Below are 10,892 nucleotides of genomic sequence, written 5' to 3'. Positions count from 1 at the left end.
CATCCCACTGATCACACTGCCTCAAAATGTACCAGTTAAGTTAATTTTTTATTGATTTAAAATATTTCTAAAGAATAGAAAATATATCACGCAATTTTTGCTTAGTACTTACTTGGTACTAAATCTTCATTGACATTGCAAAGTCTTTATTTATGCATTTAACAATGTCAACTCCCAAAGGCACGTCCAGATAAAACTAACACCTGTGGATTTCCCTTCATGCCTGACTGAATTGGTCTGGTGTGTGACCCATAGCCCAAGTGTCTTCAACTTAGGTGTCCATTTCCTCCTCTGGATACTTATTGCCACTATTAAGCATTACGGTCAAGAAGAAGGAAAACAGCCCTCTATTCCCAGCACTACTCTTCATTTCCACACAGCTGCTCATTTTTGTTTGCACTTCAAATGCACGCATTTGAAAAAGAAAAATGCTTTTGTGCTTTTTATTTACTGGCATTTGGTTCTCTGCAGATTTCCTGGTTGTTTGCCCTTTTTTGTCCTTTCTTTAAAAAAAAAAACAAAAAACAGATTCCATTTGATTTTACTGAGAATAACAAACCATTTGACTAAATTGGTGTGACCTGTTCTACTTACTTAAAATTGTTTCATCTATGAAGAAGAAAGATGTATTTTTTCCTACTTGGTGTTGCCCTTCATTTATACATGCATGTGTGCTGAAATACCCACAGTTTTATTAAAGCAAAAAGACAAAAACTGCTATTTCCATCAGAAAATATTTGAATGTCTAAAAAGATGCTGTTGCATTTCAAACAACTTTAAGTACGAAGCATTGACTCTGATACTTTAACAATCCAAGGTTTGGCCTACACATGTCCATATAAACACAGAAAGAAGTTTTTCATATTGTAATCAATTCTTCTGTCCATACCAGCTCCCTTGTCAGTCCAGTGGCATGTAACCCATCATTCATTTGTGGAAGTGATTTGGCAGTAACAAAATCTAAATACTGGTTGTCTGCTGGACACCTTGGTTTCACATGAACAGCTGTAAACCGGGATGTGTCTACTTGTAAGCCATCCACTTAGTTCAAATTATAAAACCAAGTCCCAACAGGTAAGTGCAATGGAAGTTGTTACTAACAGGCCTGCAACTTTGGATAATAGCCTCTCAAAAGAATTGTGGATTTTGTCACTCATCACCTTTATCATTGGCTAAGTGGTAGAGTGGCTGCCTACCGACCATAGGGTTGGAGGTTTGTTCCCCGCTCTTCCTGATCTCATGTCAAACTGTCTACTGAACCCCAAACAACTGCGCCCCAGCTGTACAGTGACTATCCCAAGCCTGGTAGAAGTTGGGGAGGGCAGCATCTGGCGTAAAAACATGTTTTTATGTAACTTTAAACAGAACCACAATTTTTACCTAATCTTATTTCCAGCAAGCTATATATGTTGTTGGAGTTTAGTTGTATAGAAATGTAAACTGGGACATTTGGGAGATATAGTTGTTTAGGGACAGCTGTTTATTTTGTCCTTTGCGGACCAATAGCCACACTAACATAAGCACCACTGGGCAAATAAAAAAAATCCTTTCCAGCATTGCTTGCACTTCAAACATACACACTTGAAAAACAAAAGAACCTTTACTAAAGTGTAAAGTTTGTGTGCAAAGATCAAAGACATTTGACTTTTATTACGCTGACAATTTTCTGACTGTTTTAAGACACAAGAGTTTGTCTATAAAAAGCAGGACAGGACACTTACTTGGTTTTAAATGATTTAATAGAAGTGATTAACTCAGTGACTTTCGCACTTTAACCTCATTATTTGTGGTATTTTATATTTATTCTCAAACTTTGCTTCATGCTTCATAGAAAATGTTGTGTATCTTTTCTCAAACCTTTTACATATCTAGACAAAAATTGTCAGACCATAGTTTTGAGCAGTTTTATTTACACAAAAACAGGTTTTTCACATGTACTGTATGTAAAATAAGAAAATTGAACAATGTGAAAAGAGAAATATTGTTGCATCTGCATATTCAAAAGCATCAAGAACTTACATTGTTTAGATGTAAATAAGAACATTTCAACCACCCATTGTGAGGCATAAATAAAGTACTGTACACTTACACTTTAGCATTGTGTAATGCTAATACTTGTTGTATTTTAAAATAAAATAAAGTGAAACAATGCAATAAAATTATTCAGCTAAATGTAGATTAGATGAAGATTTTCTGCGAGTGTTTCATGGTTTTTCAGCACTAGTAAACAAACAATTGTTCTGTTAGTGTGGCTTATGGCTGCTTCTTATGTGACACCTTTTATCAGGTCACATAAATGAATAAAGATTTTACAGGTTGCATTTTCACAAATTCTGAACAAATGTGTGATTTTAAATTTATTTCTATGTACAATAATTTTCATTTTGCTGTTACTGAGTATGTCTGTAAATGTTCACTGAAGCTGGGAGAGAAGGGGCCCACAGTTTCCAAGTCTGTCCAGCTCCTCCACCGTATCAATCAGCCTCTCAACTTTCTCAGGGGGAAGCACCACTCCTGCGTTGTTTCTGAACTTCTTTCTCAGGCTCTCGTTGGTCAGTGGGTTGCGCCAGTGACCGTAGAAGGTGTCACAGCGCCCTGTCAGAATGTCGCCTCCAACAAGTGTCACCTGGACTTCACCGTACATGTGGTTGAAATTAGCTGGGTTGTCATGGGGATGCTCCACACGGACGCGGCTCAGCAGAGCGAGCAGCTCAGGGCGGCAGATGGCAGAAGGTGTGAAGGACTCCACCGTCACCTCACCGTCTAAGAGAGCACTGCATGCATTGAACTGGAAGGAGTGGCGTGCCTCGTGCTCTGATTCAGGCAAAGGCCTGTTGATGTATTTTGATTTGGGGATTCTGAGCAGGATGTCTTGGATTTGAGCTGGGGAGACTATGCCAGGGCCAGCTCCTACAAGAAGCTCATGGACCGAGGCTGCAGCATCTGCCACCCAGTGCATCCCCAGATGGGCAGGGAAGCGCTTGAAGCCCATGTCTTGCTCCTCTAGGAGGAACATATGGCCATTACCACTGGGTGATTCTAAAGGCTGTGGCACATAATCTTCATAAAAGGCATTGAAGCCAGCCACTCCTGCAACAGCATCCAGGGCCAGAGGACTTGCCTCTAGGCCCCGGGATGCCAGCAGAGCAGCCTCCATTCCCAAACGTGAAGCATTACCAATGTGTAGGGGTTTAGACTGAGTGGCGGCATTAGCCATTGGGGCTCCAGAGAGAGAAGCAGCTATGGCCAGGGCATGACTACACTGGGAGGGATCCAAAGACAACAGACGAGCACAGGCAGCTGCACTTCCCATGGTTCCTACCACACTAGGAGGGTGAAACCTTGAGAAGACAGAGATACAGGGAGAGTTTAGTCAGGTGTTTTGCTACTATTTATTCTAGAGCATTTGAGCTCCTGAGTGTTAAGGTCTGTGTTGTACAAATAACTACTCTTTGACATGACTTTCCACTAGCAGACACTTATGGATTTTAAATGAAATAGACTTTTATTCATTGTAGTATTTACTCTGAGAGCCAATTGTTGGGAGGTGGATCATTTGACTTGGAGTAAACACCAAAAAACTATTTGTTCTAACACTTCCCAAAGGGAGTCTGCTGTCTCTGACTGAAATGAAGATAATAACACACTTTTCACAGATCAAGAGGGCCAGTGCATCACATTACGCTGCACTGGCCCTCTTGTAAAACACACTGCAAAGATCCAAAAAGTGGAATATTCTTCTCTTTAGTCATGTTTACTCTTCCCATTCTGAGGCACTTACCTCTTGGGAATGTTGCAGGCTTCATTAGAGAACCTCATCAGCCGACCCTGGATCTCAATACCGACATTGAAAGCCAGCAGGAAGTCCAGGCCTGAGGGTTTTTTGTTACTGGGCATCATATCACTAAGTGCTAACAGACCAGGAAGTACTGCTCCTGAGGGATGGGTGGCAGGGTGCCACGTGTCATCAAAGTCCATGGAGTGAGTCTGCAGCCAAAAGATTTTAATCATTAAATGGTTGGTAATAATTATTTAGAAACACTGTGTATATGTTCAGCTCTATTTCATTACCCAGGTAATATTTCCTGCCTAACTGCTCTTGGTTAGTATTTTTTAAATCTAAATGTTCTCATTGCAATGACAGGCATCAAACACTGACACCAGATGCAGGAAACAGAAATCGGCTTTTCAATGACTTCAGACAAAGACCAAGGAAATATTTTTTGTTCAAGTTGTTGTAATGAGATCTGTGCATATGAAGTTGTTGTACTGGTCAACATGTATACATGTAATTGATACTCACAGCCACTCCATTGACAAAGGCTGCCAGAATTGGAGAGAGCCTGGTGCCCCTGCGTCCGTACACAGAGCTCATGTCATCAGGAGCATACATGAGCTGAGTTGAAAAGACAGAGGCCGGTAAACAGGGATTCGTCTCACACAGAAGCACACATTACTTTAAACATCACTTAGAAAAATGCTCTCTCCCTAAGTCTTTTTCAATCTTTATTACAAGCAATAAGTAGTGATTTAACCCCTTATCTCATTTGTCCACACAAAGGATTGGCACTGACGTTTAAGTCAGTTGATTTCTATTACATCTTACTGTCATATCAGATTAAAAAGAGAAAGTTTTTTTAAATCTCCTTTCCTCCTCTGACTCACCTGGCAGTGCTGTAGAGCGAGTTCAAACACATCAGTTGTGCTGCCAATCAGCCCAACTCCTAAGCTGTCCAGCACCATTCTTTTGCTACGGTGGAGCACAACAGAGGACAGGTGCTGGGGCTTTATTTCACTAATGAACTTCCCAAAGCTGGCTGTGACTGTGTCCTCAGGCGCTGGTCGCTTTAGAACTGCACGGGAACAGAAGTAAGTGATGCAGCCAGAAAAAAAGAAAAAAAGAAAAGACCTCAGGATTGTGAAAAAGTGTTTCTAAGAAGAGGAACAAAGCGTATCAAAGCAAAATATGAGTGTAAAAAAAAAATAATTTTACCTTCCACCGCAGACTTATGCAGTCCTCTCACAGCCCACATTGGTCTAATGGTTTTCTGTCAGACACAGAGTGCAGAATTTTTTGGAATAAATTACTCTTTCCTGTGTGCCTAAGGAAGGTGCTGTGGTGTTGTAACAGGGATAATACAGCATGTGTAAGTTGTCCAACATTGCTCAAAAGTTTTGTTAAGCTCTGCCGTGGGCTCTAATAAAACTTCAACATTCTTCCTGCTGTTTCTGGATTTTGTCATAGTTCTTATTACAGTATAAATGTAACAGTGTAACATGCACATCTTTTTAAAATTGTATTAAGTTCATATAATATGCATTTAATCCCTTATTAATATCTAAATTAAATTGATTAATTTAATTAAACAATCTATTAAACAAAAAAACAACAACAATTTTACCTGCAGTGTGGAGATCATGGTTTCAGTCTGTTCTTCCTTTTCTCTGTTTTTGTGTCTAATCTACGAAGGAACTTTGCAGTCAACAGGTTGTTGAGGATGCTGCTTTTCAAGATGCTGCTTTTCAGAGAGGGCACCTGACTTATATACTTCATACTGATCTGGGAAACCATAGCACATCAAAAGGACGTAGAGGGAGGAATTTCCACTGTGATCGTCATCATCATGTCCAAGATCACCATCCTTGGAAAAAGAGGAGGAAGAGGAGTGGTACTTTATTGTCTAAGATGAGATGAAGTTATGTAACCTCTCAGGTGGCAGGTGGCAGGGCAGTGTGGGGGAATTTTCTTGAACTCCACCTACACACACAGATGCCTTATTTATGACAAACTTACATTCCTGCTTCACTACAATTTAGTCCTTCTTCTGTGTGAGCAGCTGCATCAGGTAAGACTTTTTTTAAATATATGTTTTAAAGCCTTTAAACATTAACTGTGAATTGGTTTGACAATAAACTTTTCTTACTGGCAAAATGTCAAAAGATGTCAAAATAAAATTATTACAACGTGATCATTTTTAAACTTAAGAACTGAAAAGGTAGCACTTCAGAGTAAATATCAGTCTTTTGCGTAAGAATAGAATGCTTGATAATGTGGACACCTGCAGCTTTTCAGTCGTAGAAGAAGGAAAAGTACAGCTGCTCTTCTTCAACTGTTGTCGTTATTTGTTGTTGTCACACTATGACAGTAGGTTAGCCCATTTAGTCCTAGGGAGGGTCAGACAATCTCAGGTTTCTGTAAATGTTTAGGGGGAGAAGAAAGGAAAGATTGAGAGAAAGTGGAATTTCCAATTTGACTTTACCAGAAAACTAAATTCTTACTTATCTGTTTTTCAGAAGTTGATAATGATTCTGTCACTTTTATTGTTTCAGTAAAAATCAAGTTTGAGACTATAGAAACAATGGCAACATCAGATGGTTTTCCAGCTAGTTTTTATGGTGAACCAGGTGTGTTAGGGATGTTATCCAATGGCATCAGTGCATTCCTCGTACTTCTGCAGAACTTTAATTCAGCACGCACTGGCATCACTCCAGTAGGGGTGGAGAACATCCTTGCAGGTAAGGCTTTAAATAAATGTGCTACATTTAAAAAGTAATATAACACAGGATTATACTAATATGCAAAACCTTTACAGGTGTTCACCTTATTCTGATTGGTGGTATATGTCAACTGGTGGCTGGACTGCTTTCCTTCAGAAAATATGACCATTTAAGTGGCACTGCCTTCATTGGCTACGCGGCTCTCTGGAGCAGTTATGGTGCCACCCGAATCTACTTTGGTGCCTTATCTGAAACTCAAACCACAGCATTTTTGCCCTATCAAATGATTAACAACGCATCCTTTCCCACTAATATGACCGGCCGCAGTTGCCTGAATGCCACCTCTGATGCTGCTTGCCTGGTATTTCTTTCCTTAAAAGAGTCAGCAATTGCAGGTCTAGTCCCTTATATCCTTCTGTCCTTCCTCTTGGCCTTCTGCTCTGCCACAGTCAACTACATCATGCCTTTTGTTTTTGGGGCCATCACAGCCACCTTAATCTTTGAAGCAGTAGGTCTGGTAGGGGGATCCTGGGCTCTTGTGGTCTCTGGGGTTCTGGAGTTGCTCATTCTGACCTTTGCTATTTATGGTTCGGCTGCACTGCTTGTCAAAAGTCTGACTCAGCGACTAGTCCTCAAAGGCTTCGGTACCCCCCTCTTTAATGTACTCCTGCTGGGGACCGCCAACTCAGCTAGTGCTCAGAGTATTGGTCAAGAGAAGAAGAAAAACACTAAATATGCAGAGCCCATGGCCTTGGGTTTCTTCTGTGACACTGTTGCCCCTTTTATCTTTGCTTTCTACAACTTTGGGTACATGAAATCCTTTGGTTTAGGAGCCGCTTGGGTCTCAATCATCACAGTTGCCCAGCTATTTTCCAGCTACTATGCCCATCTGCGCCAAGATTGCTACCACACCACAAAGTTTGGCCTCCATGCTACATATTGGCTGATCATGGCTTGGGATGAGTTTTTGGTGTCCACTGTGATTGTGGAGGACAGTAAAGTTGTCTCAGCGAGGGATAGTATGGTGGGAAACTGGTTCTTTGTGGTGGCAGGCCTGGTGCTCTTTGTTGGAAGCCTCAACATGGACGTCCTGGAACTGATCCACAACATGCTCTTTGTCTTGCTCACTGTCTCTACAATCCCCCAAATCCCTCGCCAAGCTTACTACATCTTCTTTGGTGTAGCTTGTTCCCTGTTCACTGCGGCCTCCCTCTATGGTACCTTCTCACGTCTTATCAACACCATAGCAGAGAAGTCTCTCATCCCTGTGGGCCCACAGCCTGTGTCCACTGATCAGCTGAAGAAAGTCCTCAAATGCTGCAGCTCTAAACTAGGAGACCAGGAGGCACTTCCTCAAACTGACAAGGCTTCAGACGCCCTCTTCTACCTTTCGAATGGGGTTGCAGCTCTCTCAGCTATCCATGGAAGTGGATCTAGTACAAATCCTGCCTTCCTGCATCTGACTGTCCCTTGGGTTCTCATCTCTGGAGCTATCATCCAGATTTATATCAGTCGCCTGCAAGTTACAGGAGGTGGCCGGTTTGGATCTGTCATCTCGTCAATCTACGTAGCAGTCTGGGCAACTTGGACCTGGTTTAGGTTTGCTGGTATGTTGGTCTAAACTTGTGACTACATTTGTTCTGATTAAATTAAACAGAATTCGGATCTAATATCTTTTTTTACAGGTAACTTGCTGCAGCTTTCTACAGGAGCAGCATATGGTTTTACAGCAGGAGTCATCGCTTTCCTCGTTATAAATGCTTTCCTTGTGCTGATTGGTAATGTTTACTACATTGTTTTTAAATACCAGAATATTTTATCATATTTATCTATTCATAAGTTATATGCAATTCTTTCAATGTTTAATATCAGCCGCCTACAGGAATTTGGTTTTGCTGTTTCTGACAACAATAATGGAGGTTGCCCTGGTCTGTTTCCTGCTGTCCACCATGCGTCGACTGCCATATGAACTAGAAAGTATGGATAAGCAAGCCTCATTTATCTTCTTCTTCTTGTCATTTTTCCTTGTATTTTAATTTTCCTACTTTATCGCTTATAATATATTTGTGACATGTCTTTACAGTTGCCATGCTTGCACTGCTTTCAATAATTTCTGTATATGGAGCTCTGGCATCGCTGGTCAACTGCATCTTCTCACAGAGACTACTGCCCATGGGCCCTGCCTTGTTAAAGGTAACAAATCGAAGACTCCTGCTGTATTTCTTGAATGATTCTCTAGTGGTAGGGCTTATGGATATGTCTTCCCTCCCTCTACGATTTGTTTTAGGAGAGAGTAATGCAGGACTCTTCTCCAGAGCTGCCCTGTCCCGTGGCAAATTCACGACTCACCAGTGGTCTCCTGAAGATTGCTGGCCTTTTGGAGGAAGGGGGAGTGTGTGGTATTCCCACAGACACAGTGTATGCCCTGGCTGCCTCCTGCAAGAACCCTCAGGCTATAGAGAAAATCTATAACATTAAAGTAGGCATTTTAAATCTGACACACTCATTTTGAAATGTAGTGTGAGACAGAGTGTTAGATAAAATGTTTACACTGTGTACTTTCTTTGAAACATATTACCTGTGACCTGTTCCAGGAGAGACCAGCAGAGAAGCCCATCTGTATTTGCATCTCTAGTGTGGAACAGCTGGTAGCAACCAAGCCTCCTTTCAGTCCTTTGCTGTGGGAGTTTATGCGGAACGTGTACCCTGGAGGAATCAGCTGCATCGTCAGCAAAGGCGACTGGCTGTTCAGACTAGGTAAACATCAGTGACTTATCTGTGACTTAACTTAGTTTAAATAAATGCCAGCTATAATTATTCACATCCAATCCATCTTGTGTAGGAGTGGGAGCAGCTTATGACCGCGTTGGCACCAAGGACACTATCATGATACGTGTTCCTGATCACACTGTGACTGCCCACCTATGTAACATCACTGGACCCCTTGCCATTACCTCAGCCAATCCCAGTGGAGAACCAGACAGCACCCACCACAGCATGATCATTAAGTAAGTGTCTCCTAAAATAACTGTATTCAAAGAAAGTCCTCATTGTGTCATATTTCATTTTGGAGAAGTCTACTACTTTTATTCTAACAATCTGACCTTTGATTTTTTTAAAATATATGCACATTCCTTTACCCCTTTTAATGTCTCATATCTTTCCACAGTCGACTTGGACACAAAATCCAAGGAGTTCTGTGTGATGGAGATTCTAATGAACTTGTTGGTTCCACAGTAGTCAACTGCCTGAAAATTGATGAAGGTATACTACAACACGCCTATGCCAATAAATGATATTTTCTGTGTTTTAACGTTCACTCACATTTGTCTTACTTTGTCTTCACAGGGATTATCACAATTTTAAGGGAAGGCTGTGTCCCTGCAGTGAAGATCCACCAGATCTTTGATAGAGTAAAAAGCAGTATGGTGTGATTGTGACATACCTAATTTCACTACTTTAAGGGAGTTCCTTAAACTTTTTTTCTTACCAGATTTGCTTCTTTAACTTTTCCCGTTCTATTCATTATCTCAGGGAGACTTTGCTAATGTAATAAGTTGGAGTAAAATGCAGTGGTGCATTTATAAGGATGTCTTATATATATAAATAGCTAACAAATCTTTAAATATATATTTATACATTTAATTTATAGTGTTTGTTAACAGTATTTTGTGAATGTGTGTTAATTCTGAGAGTGGAAAAGAAAACTGATGTCAGTGTATGTATTTAAGATCAAGTGTATCATTATATGGAATTATTCTGTAAAAATAAATTGTGGATTTATTAAATGTTGTGTAATGTATTCATAAAGCAATAAAACAATGTCCATGTCAACTGCTTGATGCCCCAGTTTTTAATTTACAAACAATATTTTTATGTAATAGAAACGGATTAACCAATTTCAACATTATTTTGACTTACTGGAACTTGCCTGCAACAGGAAGAATATGTCAGTCTCAATCAGTCTGACACTGAGTGTAATAGTCATGTTACTAAAAGCACAGGCTGAGGTGGATGAGTAGCTCCAACCTTTCTAAACCAAAACATAGTTACAACTCATTTGAGAGCCTCACTCACTTCCACCCAAACTGGGAAACTCAGAAACCACTTTTATTTGTTATTGTGTACCGTTCTCCAGCCCCTTATTTAGAGTTTGTGATTAAATTTTGTTATTATAGTGGATGAATTTAACATTCACGTAGATGGTGACAGTAACTGTCTTAACACTGTATTTAACTCATTTCCCAAAATGTAAATAAACCCGCTCACTAACAACCTGAACCATGTCCTTACATTTGGGATTGAAACCTATAATTTAACAGTATTTCCCCATAATTCTTATTTGTCTGACCATTTTCTGACAACATTTTCTGGTAACAAGGCAAGGAAATGTA

General features: G+C 40.4%; 2 protein-coding genes across 2 annotated transcripts; one reads left to right on the top strand and one right to left on the bottom strand.

Annotated features, from left to right (window-relative positions):
- Nucleotides 1–1,890: 1,890 nt before the first annotated feature.
- On the bottom strand, nt 1,891–5,560 carry irg1l (immunoresponsive gene 1, like). Its single transcript, XM_067519150.1, has 6 exons — nt 5,403–5,560; nt 4,994–5,048; nt 4,666–4,853; nt 4,304–4,396; nt 3,782–3,987; nt 1,891–3,341 (listed from the first exon to the last, which is right to left on the bottom strand). Exons 1-6 carry the CDS (start codon nt 5,418–5,420, stop codon nt 2,414–2,416), a joined length of 1,488 nt encoding a protein of 495 aa, XP_067375251.1. The 5' UTR covers nt 5,421–5,560; the 3' UTR covers nt 1,891–2,413.
- Nucleotides 5,561–5,707: 147 nt separating this feature from the next.
- si:ch211-153b23.3 (uncharacterized) lies at nt 5,708–10,338 on the top strand. Its single transcript, XM_067519149.1, has 11 exons — nt 5,708–5,846; nt 6,331–6,516; nt 6,594–8,105; nt 8,184–8,276; nt 8,371–8,475; nt 8,582–8,691; nt 8,786–8,977; nt 9,093–9,255; nt 9,341–9,506; nt 9,668–9,762; nt 9,847–10,338. The coding sequence occupies exons 2-11, from the start codon at nt 6,360–6,362 to the stop codon at nt 9,930–9,932; spliced, it is 2,679 nt and encodes an 892-aa protein (XP_067375250.1). The 5' UTR covers nt 5,708–5,846; nt 6,331–6,359; the 3' UTR covers nt 9,933–10,338.
- The last annotated feature ends 554 nt before the right edge of the window (nt 10,339–10,892 follow it).

Source organism: Channa argus, chromosome 10 (genome assembly GCF_033026475.1).
Source record: "Channa argus isolate prfri chromosome 10, Channa argus male v1.0, whole genome shotgun sequence".
NCBI lineage: Eukaryota > Metazoa > Chordata > Actinopteri > Anabantiformes > Channidae > Channa > Channa argus.
The sequence above is the reverse complement of the archived record's forward strand: the minus strand, read 5'-3'. Positions and strand labels throughout refer to the sequence as shown.

Coding starts and splice junctions, on each gene's coding strand:
- irg1l (XM_067519150.1), bottom strand. Junction 4,397..4,665: donor TCGCTCTACAGCACTGCCAG/GTGAGTCAGAGG, acceptor TTTTCAACTCAG/CTCATGTATGCTCCTGATGA. Junction 3,342..3,781: donor GCCTGCAACATTCCCAAGAG/GTAAGTGCCTCA, acceptor TGTCTTCTCAAG/GTTTCACCCTCCTAGTGTGG.
- si:ch211-153b23.3 (XM_067519149.1), top strand. CDS start 6,360: ATGGCAACATCAGATGGTTTTCCAGCTAGTTTTTATGGTGAACCAGGT. Junction 8,978..9,092: donor AGAAAATCTATAACATTAAA/GTAGGCATTTTA, acceptor GACCTGTTCCAG/GAGAGACCAGCAGAGAAGCC. Junction 9,256..9,340: donor CGACTGGCTGTTCAGACTAG/GTAAACATCAGT, acceptor CATCTTGTGTAG/GAGTGGGAGCAGCTTATGAC.